General features: G+C 42.7%; 1 protein-coding gene across 3 annotated transcripts in view; it reads right to left on the bottom strand.

Moving 5' to 3' along the window:
• Positions 1 to 15,430, bottom strand: part of LOC139766637 (uncharacterized) — a 134,560-nt gene that overhangs the window by 13,560 nt on the left and 105,570 nt on the right. For all 3 annotated transcript variants that reach the window (XM_071695513.1, XM_071695514.1, XM_071695515.1), the window contains one exon: positions 13,409 to 14,467. In XM_071695513.1, the coding sequence (XP_071551614.1) occupies positions 13,409 to 14,467 (1,059 nt within the window). The remainder of the gene's footprint in view (positions 1 to 13,408; positions 14,468 to 15,430) is intronic.

Below are 15,430 nucleotides of genomic sequence, written 5' to 3'. Positions count from 1 at the left end.
ACGATGAAAGGTATTGGTAAACTAAACCAACGACGTTGATATGTCCTCTAGACACTGCCTCGTATTTTACTCCTAGATTCTACCCCGTGGATCACGGGGCGATCGTCCGATTAACATATACAACAACAGAAGGCATAAAAGAAGACCCTCCCACTCTGATGAGACTCTCTCAAATAGGTTGTTATAACCCGACGAGTGGAAAGGGATGTTGGTGGTGGGGAAGGGGGTTGAGAAGGTTTGTGAGGGAGGAGGAGGAGGAGGAGGAGATTATGCCCGTTCATTACTATAATTCCAGTTGGCAGAAACACCTCGCACCGCTACAGTTACTGTGGTAAATAACCTCACACAGTGAGTGACCATAATCACGTCATACCAGCTTATGCTATACTCTCTCCTTAAAAACCGTGTGTAAACTACCGGATGCTGTAAAAGTAGCGTCTGCCTTCGTAACTAGTAGCCCAGCTCTGGGTAACTAAACATGTCGGATCATCTAGCCACTGACGACAGTATGTACACTCTTTGTCTTGCATTTACATTTACCATTATAGAATTCTCAGTATCCTTTAAATCGTGAACCAGAGTTATCTCATTCCTATCGCTATCACGATACGGGTATTCCGTGACGTCATTCACTAACGGCACGCAACATTCCTCTTTTTGAATCCCGTCTGACACCCTCCTCCTCCTTGCCTCTCGTACACACTGGACGGTACGACATTTGTTGGGCCATCACGGCACTTTCCATAGCTATACTTCAGACTCGCATTATGATGGCTGGTTGAAGGAAAGGACTTTTGTACGCCAGTGTACATCCCGAATACAAGTGGAGCATACCACACATAACTACAAAATCAGGTCAGGTGCCCTGCCACATCTCCTCACAAGCCCCTTCACGCCAAAACACACCTCACTCACGGTCAGGCCGAGAGCCAAAGTTGTTAATCTGTTGTCGAATAAGTATCACAGACCCTCTTTTAGGTGAGATTTAAGGGCGACTTTAAGACGAGAAAAGGATGTGAATAAATGATAGTTTGCATGTAAGCAGGTAATTGAAAAACTTGAGAATCAAGATAGTATGTTGTGTTTACATATACAAGAAAAAACAAATAAGAGGAAATTGAGAATAATGTTGTACTTACGTTGGTGTAGAGATATTGTTGACTACTGTCGAGAGTTTTTGTGATCTAGTGTTAGAAGTGGTGCCACAGAACTGTGTTATGTTGTCATAGCTGGTTAGTTGAGTATTTTGGATGGATGACTGGGTGAGATGAAAGTGGTGGGGTTGATTATATAGTGTGGATGCTCTTCTGTTACTGATTTGAATCAAAGGAGACGTCAGACAGGACTATAAGGCGTCCTGAATGGTGTTATATAGAAATACAATGTTGAAAATAAATAAATTTCGAAAAAAGTTCATATTTCTTATAGTGGCGGACAGACGTAGTTTAAGCGTACAGGACTCGTAGGGTCTGGAGGTGGTGGCTACGAATGAGGATCATAAAGGAAACCATAAAGGTTCCAGTTAAGAGTAGAAAGAAGATCAAATTCTACATCAAACATTTAGTGTCAGGCTAGATGTTAGATGCAGACTTTGCAAGAAGGCTTTTTGAAGAAGCAGCTTTATTTCGACTCGTACACTTGAATGTAAACACTTGGGTTCCCTTAGTCAATATGGGTAAAATGAAACCGAGCAGCAGAGATGGTTAAACAGCATCTTAGATTAATCGCTGAATATTGAATGAACTACTTCTTTTGATACGAAATCTTATGTTTCTTTGGCTGTCTGGGAATCTTTATTTAAGACTTAGCTAAAACTAAGCCGGATATATAAGCTAAGGAATTCGGGGTGTTTCTGTAGTCGTGGAACCCAATGGATACAACTCTTCTCCTTTTCTTTTGAGTAACGGATTTTGATTATCTAATCAAAATATCGTCAAACGACGGATCATCTAAAGGAAAATAGGCTCTTTTGAGTAACTGATATTGATTATCTAATCAAAATATTGTCAAACGACGGATCATCTAAAGGAAAATAGGCTCATACCAGGCAAAAGGCTTAAGAAATCTAGAATATCACCAACGTTAGGTGAGCTAGAACTGAGAAGGATTGAAGGGCTGCACCACAGCCTTATGTTCGGGCTGGTTTCAGCACGTTTGTGCAAAGTCTTCAACCAACTACACTTGTCAACATGTTTACGAACCAATAACAATCTACGTCCAGTGTGGAAGCATATTTTCACACAGTGCGAAGAGAAGTTCGAACAAAAACCTTCCGATATTAGCGACCCAGACAGAAGCAAAGTTCAACGACTGATGCAACACTGGTCGAATGATAGACGAGCAAAATGAGTGGGTGTCCATCAGTGTTGACGGAAGCACCGTCTGGTGACTTGCATCATCAGCAAATGGCATGAGCGTCAGGGAAAAAAAAAAGAATTTCCTCTCGTCGGGATTTTACAGACCACACGCATTTACCCGCACCCCTGCTACACAAGTGCGAAAGCCAGTCCACAATTTTCGTCGAAACCGAGTTATCGCTGTTACACTGAGAATTCTAAACCTGGGTGGGAGAAAGTGATATTGCTCTTGGTTTAACCAGTTCATTCGAAGCAGACCTGGACTGTCGAGGAAACATGTTTTTTTTTTTCCCCCGTTTCAGATGAAGTCTGGACACATTATGGGACCTCGTCAACTACCAGATATCCCAGGTCAGGGGTTACATATAACCCGTCCTAGTTTACCGTAAAACACCGTCACGCTCACGGAAGGTCGGTGTTAGGGGTGCAAGACGTTCATGGGGGAAGTATATGACTACAATCTTAGAGACTTAGAAGCGCGGAAAAGTCATGGTAAAAGCCATTGGTAGCTCTCCTCGTCTTGGTCTTTCATCAGATTTCAGGACACGTCGTGATTAAGGAAAGCGGTGGTAACTTCCAGCACTTGCTAAAAGAAAAAAAAAAAGGCTTAAAACGTTTCTTTTAAAGGTGATGTACGTATGTTCCTTAGATATATACTTGAGGCGTTGTTTTTCAAAGCCTTAGAGAATAGCATATATATATATATATATATATATATATATATATATATATATATTTATTTTATTTTTATTTATTATACTTTGTCGCTGTCTCCCGCGTTTGCGAGGTAGCGCAAGGAAACAGACGAAAGAAAAGCCCAACTCCCCCCATACACATGTATATACATACGTCCACACACGCAAATATACATACCTACACAGCTTTCCATAGCTTACCCCAGACGCTTCACATGCCTTGATTCAATCCACTGACAGCACGTCAACCCCGGTATACCACATCGCTCCAATTCACTCTATTCCTTGCCCTCCTTTCACCCTCCTGCATGTTCAGGCCCCGATCACACAAAATCTTTTTCACTCCATCTTTCCACCTCCAATTTGGTCTCCCTCTTCTCCTTGTTCCCTCCACCTCCGACACATATATCCTCTTGGTCAATCTTTCCTCACTCATCCTCTCCATGTGCCCAAACCACTTCAAAACACCCTCTTCTGCTCTCTCAACCACGCTCTTTTTATTTCCACACATCTCTCTTACCCTTACGTTACTCACTCGATCAAACCACCTCACACCACACATTGTCCTCAAACATCTCATTTCCAGCACATCCATCCTCCTGCGCACAACTCTATCCATAGCCCACGCCTCGCAACTATACAACATTGTTGGAACCACTATTCCTTCAAACATACCCATTTTTGCTTTCCGAGATAATGTTCTCGACTTCCACACATTCTTCAAGGCCCCCAGAATTTTCGCCCCCCTCCCCCACCCTATGATCCACTTCCGCTTCCATGGTTCCATCCGCTGCCAGATCCACTCCCAGATATCTAAAACACTTCACTTCCTCCAGTTTTTCTCCATTCAAACTCACCTCCCAATTGACTTGACCCTCAACCCTACTGTACCTAATAACCTTGCTCTTATTCACATTTACTCTTAACTTTCTTCTTCCACGCACTTTACCAAACTCAGTCACCAGCTTCTGCAGTTTCTCACATGAATCAGCCACCAGCGCTGTATCATCAGCGAACAACAACTGACTCACTTCCCAAGCTCTCTCATCCCCAACAGACTTCATACTTGCCCCTCTTTCCAAAACTCTTGCATTTACCTCCCTAACAACCCCATCCATAAACAAATTAAACAACCATGGAGACATCACACACCCCTGCCGCAAACCTACATTCACTGAGAACCAATCACTTTCCTCTCTTCCTACACGTACACATGCCTTACATCCTCGATAAAAACTTTTCACTGCTTCTAACAACTTGCCTCCCACACCATATATTCTTAATACCTTCCACAGAGCATCTCTATCAACTCTATCATATGCCTTCTCCAGATCCATAAATGCTACATACAAATCCATTTGCTTTTCTAAGTATTTCTCACATACATTCTTCAAAGCAAACACCTGATCCACACATCCTCTACCACTTCTGAAACCACAATGCTCTTCCCCAATCTGATGCTCTGTACATGCCTTCACCCTCTCAATCAATACCCTCCCATATAATTTACCAGGAATACTCAACAAACTTATACCTCTGTAATTTGAGCACTCACTCTTATCCCCTTTGCCTTTGTACAATGGCACTATGCACGCATTCCGCCAATCCTCAGGCACCTCACCATATATATATATATATATATATATATATATATATATATATATATATATATATATGTATGTACCTATGAGTCCACGGGGAAAATGAAACACGATAAGTTCCCAAGTGCACTTTCGTGTAATAATCACATCATCATGGGAGAAACAAGAGAGAAATATCACAGTCAGTGTGTCAAGCGCTTTCGTATAATTACTTCGTCAGGATTGAGTACACATAAAAAAAAAACCCCAGGGCAGGCAAACGATTCAAGAAACAGGTGAAGGGATTAGGCACAGGTGGTCACCTTGATGAACTAGACTCTCTCTCAGGTTACAAAATTGGGTTTCCCTGAGCATAGGTCAACCTGCTTTTGTCACCTGAGAGGTGAGGTGAGGCCATCAAAGGTGACCTTTGCCATAATCCTTTCACCTGTTTCATAATTCATTCGCCTGCCTCTCCTGCTGGAGGATGGTATATTCTCATTCTGGTTCTCTTCATCTGTATTTAGTCCCGATGGTGTAATTATTCGGAAACGCTTGACACTTATTATCTTCCGTTTCTTTGCGGATTTACCTGCATATATACATTCGTGCATGCGTGAGGAGAGCGATCAAAGTGTACTTTATCTAGCGACTTCTACACCAAGAACTTCAACGTGTCCGGCAAAGGTTAATTAACAATGGATATTCAAATACTGAAGCTTATACCATTGTGAACAACATGCTAGAGCAACATCTCGTGGTAAACAGACAACCTTAACGTGACAGCATTAAAGTTCACTACAGGAACACGATTACGACAACATGTTGAAAGGACGAGAAGGTCGTGCGAGATATTGTGGCCAGAAACTGCGAAGCGATTGATGGAGACAAGGATATCAAGTCTGATAAATGCATAATATACTACAGCAATCCGAAAACATACTCGTTCGTATTGAACAACAATATGGAAGGTCGCTCTAGAAGTTTGAATCGTGCCGATGTGGTATATGAGTACCGATGTAGTTTTGAGTACCGATACACTATTGGGGGCTGTTAGCCCCACCACAAACTGCATTGGACATACATCGTGTACCCTGAGCCGCCACCTCTCGCTCCACTCACAAGAAGGTAGAATTAAACATCGTGAAAAGAAGCATGGAACGACACTAACGATGTAGACTATAGTGAATAACACCAAAATCATTACTAATTGCAGTGATCGGAGGAGACTACAGGTATCAGAAGCCATTCACATGAAAGAAAGCACCTGTCATCAACATCCAGACAGACATGCCCACCGCCATACAGCTCTTTGGTAGCCCGCCAATAGGACGTAGGCCTATTGCCATTTTAAAACTGATGGGACACGTCGCTCACCAGCCACAAGTTTGAGTCCGCCTACCTTTTCTGAACACTAGGAGCGCGTCACTCGGGTGGGAGCGATGGTGGAAATCCTCACTTCTGTTTTACTTTTCCAAAAGAAAGAATAGAGGAGGGTTTAGTCAGGATTTTTCCCTCATTGGCTCAGTCATCTGTTCTTGACGCTGCCTCGCTGATGCGGAAACTCGCTCTTAAGTAGTACGTACATTACCACAGAGAGAGGAGTCGAACCCCTGTCAAACACGGCAACAGTCTTAACCACTCGGCCACCGTTACCCATGGACACCTGTAGCTGAGGGCATGAGCCCTGACTGTCGCAACAAGTAGTGGCTAGGGTTCGAATCCTCTTATCTATGGAGGGTAATATAAGCAATTCTTTGCGTCGGTTTTCTTCCCATTCGCTGCGCCACATTCAGTCATCAAAGACAATATAATACCCTTTCAGAAATGATGTTCTCTCCCTACTACGCCATCCACACTCGTCTGTTCAAGAAGTTACTACCACCAACCTCGTCTTCCACTGGTGCTTATTGTGCAATGTTCATCATCTCCTTTAACCTTTACTATTTCATTCGCCTTCCGAGAATGAATCCTTTCTAATTCGGCGGATAATCCTTGCTTTATCTATTCTGATTCTACAGATGATCGTCTTTTCCAATCCCTCTGGATGTATTTATGATCCTTGTGTCATTCAGGATTCCGTTCCTGATATCAATCGTCTGGTTATTGGAAAAATAAAACATGAAGTGATTTTTCACAGGTGCGTCTGATACACAGCATTCTATCAGTGTACCCGTAATCGTTTAATCCATTCTCAGCTGCAGGGGACACTAAAGGTCCATTCGCAACCTCTCATGGAATTAATCTTACCGAACTGGAACACAGAATCCCCAGATCCGTGGGATGTCAAAGAGAAGAGACGCCCAGGTTTCCCCCCCCCCCCTCCGAGTGGACTTGTTAAACCTGGTGTCTATCGGAATAACAAATGAGTGAAGCCAAAGCTCTCTTGAGTCCAACACTGGAAAACTCTCCTGCAGAAACTTATTCTGTTACTGAATGATTACCATGGTTTTGGAAGATAGATAAAAGTCTCTTGATTTTGCCATCTATCGTAATATCCGCGACAGAGCTACAACATCAAGTAAAAAGCTCAGTCAGGCGGTGAGAATATTCTGATATTCCCAAAGACTGAACAGATATTCTCCTATCTCCGTCAACGTAGGTGTATTCTCATGCACGAAGGAAGACGAAAATAAAAGATACGAGCAGACTATAGTGAAAGACAAGACCAAGTGGACTTTCAAGCACGAAGAGAGACGAAAATAAAAGACACGTGAAGGGTATTGTGGACGACTAGAAGACCTAGAACGTATTCACTGTATCTGATTCTTACCGGGAACGTCTGAATACCATCAAGGAAACACTCTTAAACAGGAGATCTCGAAAGCATTTGAAAACGATATCATCAAAAAGCAATACGATGACAAGAACTTTGTGTAGGCGTTTTCTAGTTACAATGTTTATGGTAAGGATGTTCTAGCGGATATAACGCGCAAGCTGTTCATGTTGAGATTGCTTTGGCGAGAACAACTGAGTCGGTTGGAACAACGTATAATTTCCGATGTGAAGTCGTCCCCTCCGTTGAGAAAGTGACTGTCAACCTAAAGCTTCGAAAATCATCCACGATCATCCTCGCACTTTGCACGTGACAACAGATGAATGTTTCTCTTAAAGGTAGTCCATCTACACTATGGAAGAGACGACAAATGGCAACCCAGATTTCAAACTTTTTCATTCTAACTTCGAAAGAAAAAAAAAAAGAAAGAATAAACCATAACTTCTTAGCATGCTTGTCACCACATCCAATCCTGTCCTTCCGGAGGACTCTGTATTGGATCCATTGGGTTGGATCCTTTGATGATCCTGATCCATGTTCATGATACGCTACTCGAAGCAGAATCACACCAGAGTAAATTTCCTGATGACGCCGGAGATATCGAGTGAAGTGCGAAAATAACGGGAAATTGTGTAACGTTCCGAGATTATGTAGGCAAGATACAGCAGCTGTTGGACATTGGCTGATAGAAATTCAACCTTAAAAAAGGTCTCTCAACTCAGGAAGATGAGAGAGATTAAGAGAATCTATATTTGAAAGGGATACAAACACTTGACCTCGTGTTGACCTTATCGCTATAACATTACGTAAAAGGATAACATCAGTATTGTCTTCTGCCACGCGGAGAGTCGTATGTGTAGACTTTACCGGAAATATGCCGAGAAAGGGTCGTAAAAGAATGCAAGAAGAATGCTATTAGAATTCAATGAACAGTGCCACGAGGTGGAGGAGGAGGGGAAAGCTTTGATCTATCCACATTGAAAAGGAGGAGACATGGAAACATTTTGGACGCATTGTAAAGTTACAGGAGGTTATGGCAACGTTCACATGAGATAGACTTTTGAATTCAGGGGAGAATGCGAGAAATTACGGTATTATTGAAAGTTAGGAGAGAAAAGTTTGCCGAGGCACGCGAGAACAATTTTCTGCAGTGTGACAGAGCTGTGGACAAGTGGGATAAGCGTAAATAAATGCAAGTAGTAACAAAAAATCTAACCTCCAGTAAAAATGGAATTTAATTCTGAGGTGGAGCCCCTGCCTCAAAAACTTTCCTCATCTGTGCAAATGAATAACTGCAAAAGAAGAGGTATTTACACATATATCAGTCGCATGAAATGTATGTAACATCACACAAGCAATTACAAAATCACACAGAAGGGTATATGCACAATGGAATTCAGACATAGCATTTATATATATATATATATATATATATATATATATATATATATATATATATATATATATATATATAGATGTTGGGAAGGATCACAATTTTGCGCGTGATCAAGATATTCCTATGAATCCACGGGGAAAATGAAACACGAAAAGTTCCCAAGTGCACTTTCGTGTAATAGTCACATCATCAAGGGAGACACAAGAGAGAAATATAACAGTCAGTTGATATACATCGAAGAAACGAAGCTTGGACGCCATTTGGTAAACATGTTTACACGAAAGTGCACTTGGGAACTTTTCGTGTTTCATTTTCCCCGTGGACTCATAGGAATATATATATATATATATATATATATATATATATATATATATATATATATATATATATATATATATATGGCTTTGCTATGCTGATTAGGGAGGATTATTGAGGTTTCAGATAATGTACAGGGTGATTGAAGACTGTCTCAGAAACACATTAGGGAAGACAGTGATTTATATGTGGCATTATTGATCTGGAAAGAGAGAGGGGAAGAATGACACTGATGAATTATGGGAGGTGCTATGGATGTATTGGGAGGGGCAGATGGAAAGTTACTAAATGTATTAGGGAGGTTTTATCAGCAGGAAAGTTCCTCTGGACTTGCCAGTGAGCTTGGATAAAGTTACTACATCGTATCTGGTGAGGAGGCTGGCTCCATAGGACACCCTCGGAGGCCTATCGTGGCAAATGGGTATTCAGCCAATCGATCAGCTCGGTGGTCTGTTGGTAAACGTTCTTGCCTCTCGTACATCGAACGGAAGGTCACGTTTCGCTCTTGGAAGTGATTATACTTTCTATCGATTAGTATTCGTACTTAAAGTTCTTCGCTGGTTATCATATGTCCTTCGTTCTTGACAGCAGACTTGGTAGTCTGGGGACTACCCTCATACAGACCCAAAATGGTCGTCCCACTATATATATATATATATATATATATATATATATATATATATATATATATATATATATATATAATTTTTTTCCCCATGCGTGTTCGTTGTTTACTGTGTTATCGAAGCAGCGCTAGAAACTGGAAGAGCAAATACCTCATTCATTGACATCCTTTTTCTATAGCTGACTTCGGTAATGCACCGATATAACGGACACCTACCCACACACAGCCCCACAGACGTCTCTGTGGTTTCCACCCGGCTGCTACTTATGCGCTGGTTCATACCAGTGACAGACTATTGTATTTCCACATAGCTCCAATTCACTTATCCCGTGCATGCCTAACATCCTCCTGTAAGTTCAGGCTTCGAGCACTCAAAACCTTTATTACTCCATCCTTCCGTTTTCCAGTTTGGTCTCTTACCCCTCCTTGCCCACTCCCACCCACTTCTGACGTGTACAGCCTCTTCGTCCATCATTCTTCACTCGTTCTTTCCTTATGGCCTAACCATCTCGGCATGCCCTCATCAGCTCTCTCATCATACTCTTCTTATTTACACACATCCCTCTTACCCTGTCATATTCTAGTCTATGAACGTTCCTCACATCAGATATTGTCCGAAAACATTTCTTTTCAAATACGTTCACCCTATTCAGTACTTTCTCATCTGTAGACCTTGCCTCGCATCCATACAACACCACTGGGACCACTATGCCTTCAAACACTCGTTCTCCTAGAATATGATCCACAGTGCTCCTAGGAGCTTTGCCCCCACACCCACCTTATGATTCACTAGCTCCTATGGTTCCATTCGTTGCCTTGTCAACTCCCAGCTGTTTAAAACATATCCCTTCCTCGAAGTTTTCTCCATACAAACACACACCCCAACTAGCCTCTCTCCTCAGTGTTAAACCTAATAACCTTGTTGTGATTCACATTCACTCCTAACATTCTCCTTTTCTCACTGATAAATGCTGCCAGCGCTGTGCTAAAAGAGGACGCCATGCATGCCCCATTTACTATCCAAGCACTTACAGATTTCAACTACTTCTGGCTACACAACCAAATTCCTAACATCTGAAAACTTGCCAGCATAATACCAGTCCCAAGACTCTCCAAACCACCCAACTCCTCCTCCTCCTCGTATCACTACTGCTGATCTACAGCAAAATAGAACAAAACATCTCACTCGCACAGCAAAGCTTCAGACCCAGACACTATACCACAGTACTACACTCTGACCTCCCACAACATAACCTAAATGGCTTCATTCAACCACAACCTACCTCCCACACAGTACTAGTGGCAATAGATATAAACAAAGCGCGTGACACTGTCTCCTGGCACAGACTTGGGTAAAAGATAACATTATCCTCCACAACAGTGACATTTCATAGCTGGCCGCCATGCCAGAATCGCTCGCAATGGCTTCTCCTCGAAAATGTCTAATTCTACAGTGGAGTTCCCCAAGGAGCAGTTCTTTCTCCATTCCTCTTCGGTCTCTTTTGACGCGACTAAAATTACCTTAGACGAACCTCAATATGAAGGTCCTTTCATATGCAGACGATCTTACAATCACAACACAACACCCTGATACCGCAGTAACAACATAGATATCCAACACTACATTACACAAATGGGACAATGCTGCACAGGAGCAGAATATCTGCATCTTCACGCAAGTCTTCGATCACATCCTCCCAGTCAATTTGAATCGACAGCCACACACACTGAATAAAACAAACCATTCTGGGCATCACGCACGACAGACGCATGACATCACAACACACACACACATGACATTCTCTCCTTATATCAATAACATCAACACAGAAGCAGCAACAAACGCTAAATGCCCCTAGAAGACTAACTGGCACCAGATCTGGACAAGAGAAAGAATTCCTCAACTGAATCATCCACTTTACATTAAATCATTCCTCATCTTCCTAGTCTTTTATCCTCTCAAAAGCAAATATAACAAAGCTGGAAACCACAGAAGGTAGTGCTCAGAGCAATCATTGGCTGCCTAGCAAGCACGAGCACTCAACACCTACACAATGAAACAAATATATTCCAAATACAGTCCCACCTCAACATACTCAAAGTTCTGTGCACCACCACTACACCCCTCCTACTTATACCACTCTATGACTAACCTCCAATCCCAGACTACAAATAAAAAGCTCACCCATGCCTCACATTTCAATAATCTTTACTCGCACATCCCAACATATGTTACACTGACAAACCACAAACACAATGAAATAACCCAATCGCTGAAGAACCGACCTCCGAACTCGATCTTAAGCTCCAACACAATACAGACATACATTCGCCAAATGCTACACACCCCAGACAAACACGAGAGTCACCCCTCTCCCGCCTTGCCATCATCCCTCACTATGACGGTACATACTCCATATCAGCATATCCCAAGACCCTTCATGCTCACAGTGCATTTGCTGTAAGGACGACGTACAATTGTTTCTCAATAATCATCTAGAGTCCTTCATGTTCATTTGTAGCATTTAGTCCCCTTCTTTTCCTTTAGGCTGGCTATCATCTGCGCTTATGCATGAGATTTTGATAGAATTTCCCTAATGGATGAGAGGTGATACTTGAATCTTTTCCTTTTCTTTTCGTTTTGCATCACATAATATTTTTGTCTGATGATCACAAGAGTGAAATGTATTATCGAAATATATGAAAATAATCAGACCTGAACCGAGGCTGTCAACTTATCCCTTCGGTGTCCCTACAGTAAGTGGACTACAGTAAGTAGGAAGCGCCACCACCCAGCGATGGTATGGTTCGGAGCCCCACACCTACAGTGCCCACCTTGTGTGGGAAATTAGGTTTGCTCGTATATACTGGTGTGCGCTGGCTTGCCAAGGCCGCCACTGGCAGCGTCTCAAGCGTGATCCAAATAAGACGAAGAGCGAGTTAAGGCAAGTGAATTTGCACAGTCAGGAAGAAAGATACTTTAGCTGTGTGTGTGTGTGTGTGTGTGTGTGTGTGTGTGTGTGTGTGTGCGTGCACGCGTGTCTGAGTGTGTTTACTCGAAGCTTAATGCTTTAAAAAGGAAAAAAAAAAGAGTTGCCTTGAAGACACAGCGAATAATTCTGTGTCTTTTAGCCTTTCACCAAGGCTAATTCTCTTCGTGTGATGGATGAGATGAAATTCACCAAGACATAATGATCACATCATACGATGTAAATATAGTTAGTACACCCTCCACCTTCCCATAGGTTATAATTAGACAATGTTATCTTTAGATATATAGTGCAAGAGGTGTTTAATAATACCCTTACCTTGTCTGTAACAGTCATACAGACCTTCAACTGTTTCGTATGCACATATTATTTCTTGCCAGTAAAGGAGTGAGGTAATAGCTCAGACATCATTATAAATCATAAGTAAATGACTAAAAATCTAAAGTGGCTTAAGATTATGCTATAGCTATAGTGAGTGCAATATATATATATATATACATATATCACTGCACAGTTGAATGGTGTGACATATGACTAATTCTAAGAGTCCAGAGCTGTCCCATTACTAGCTATAACAGCGAGCAGCAGCCAAGCTGTCCTAGTGTTGCGAAGTTACTCGAGGGCGCGCGGGCGTGTTAGTGGGCGTATTAGTGGGCGGGGTTGCAGAGCATTACCTTCGGCGGCCACTCTCCGTGGACAGCTGTGTAGGCATTACTGTAACCAGGAGGAGCCTCTGGTACATCGGTTCTCGGAGGGGAATACTTAGAGGCTTTTTTCTGAGTAGTTCTCTTAGGTGTGGCGGCTGTCTGAGGAGCGCTCTGAGGCCGGGAGGTTTTCTGAGGTGGGGCAACATTCTGAGGTGTGTTCTGAGGAGGTTGGACGACATTCTGGGGTGTGTTCTGAGGTTGGGCAACGTTTTGAGGGATATTCTGGGGTTGGGGAATATTCTTAGGAACATTATGAGGTTGGGCAGTATTCTGGGGAGCTTTTTGTGGTTGGGCAATATTCTGAGGAGTATTTTTAGCTTGGGCAATATTCTGAGGAGGTTTTTGAGGCTGGGCAATATTCTGGGGAGGTTTTTGAGGCTGGGCAATATTCTGAGGAGGTTTTTGAGGCTGGGCAATATTCTGAGGAGGTTTTTGAGGCTGGGCAATATTCTGGGGAGGTTTTTGAGGCTGGGCAATATTCTGGGGAGGTTTTTGAGGCTGGGCAATATTCTGTGGAGGTTTTTGAGGCTGGGCAATATTCTGAGGAGGTTTTTGAGGCTGGGCAATATTTTGAGGAGCTCTCGGTGGTTGGGGGGCAAACGGGCGTGGGGTGGTAGCATACTGGGGTGGAGCAGCGTTCTGAGGGGCGTATTGCGGTGGGGTGGCATTCTGGAAAGCTGTTGGAGGAGCCTGGTAAGGCTGCGGACCAGGCTGTCTGACGTTGGGTGGCGGGGAGGTCATCTGACCTGGGCCTTGATACTGCCTACTGAAGACGGGAGGGTGGTGAGTGGAGGAGGAGGAGGAGGAGGTCTGCTGTTGGGAGGTCTGGTACTGTACAAACTGCTGCTGCGGGGGCTTCTGGAACGGCACGGGTCCCATCTGCTGTGACCCAGAGTAATGCTGTTCGTAGTGCTGTTGCACCTGGTAACTTTGATTAACCGTCCTCATCTCCGAAGTTACCTGCTGTTGCCGGTGTTGGTGGTGTTGAGACATCGTCTGCTGTTGTTGTACTTGATCCATGTTTGCCTGTAGGAAAATGGGTCACTGATTCCCTGCATTTCTCGCCACAGTTCTCAAAAGGTTAGTTGAAGTTTAGGTGAAATGATTAACTCTAGATATATATGTCTAGTATTATATATTCATATTACTTTATTATTATAAGATCCATTCCTCTATTTTCTTTTTTTCTTTGGGTCTGCCATGTAGAGTTTTGCAATGGATAACTGCAGCATGTTATAAGCAAAGCAGATCAAATATTTGCAGTGCAGTGCAAGTAGCATCCAGTGTGACATGTCACCGCCCAGGTCATCTTCAATGCCATGATCATAAGCACAAAAAGTAAACCAGACATTAGTGAAACGTATTTCTACGTTTTCATTGCCATACTCGAGAGATTTTCTAATTTGCGCTAAAAGTCGACTATTTCAAAATGCAAGCATGCAGTACTTCTAGTAGCATTAGCTATTATTGTCATAGCTGTCTAATCTGTAAGTATACTTCCTGATGTCCCGGTGAGATTAGATTTAACTCTAGGATTGTTAACTATAAACATTTCAGAGATACAAAATATTCCTAGAAAGAAACTCCGTTGTCTGTATGGTACTATCACTGACATCCGACTCTGAGTCAGATGAGAGAGAGAGAGAGAGAGGGGGTTGTTGGGAAGCAGAAGCGAACGTGAGTCGCTGTTTGGTTGTGTGTCAGTACACAGTGACTCGCGTGAGTCAGCTTGTCAACAGCATGAACACTGATAGCCTGAGCTCTGAGTCAGATGAGGAGTCTCATAAGGTGGGGGTCATTCGTCTTGGAACACCACCCGATGACACTCCAATGGCTTAGTTATGATCACAGACAACTTAGACTTTTCCAATGACGCTTTCATTAGACAGTCGATTCGAATCGTCTTTTGGAAGAGCATATCAAATTTGTTGGTCTATACCACGACAACTGATCGTCTTTTGGAAGCGGCGACTTAAAAGAGTTTGAAAT

This window comes from Panulirus ornatus, chromosome 58 (genome assembly GCF_036320965.1).
Source record: "Panulirus ornatus isolate Po-2019 chromosome 58, ASM3632096v1, whole genome shotgun sequence".
In the NCBI taxonomy this organism is placed as follows: domain Eukaryota; kingdom Metazoa; phylum Arthropoda; class Malacostraca; order Decapoda; family Palinuridae; genus Panulirus; species Panulirus ornatus.
Note: the sequence above shows the minus strand (reverse complement) of the source record. Positions and strands in the feature narration are given on the sequence as shown.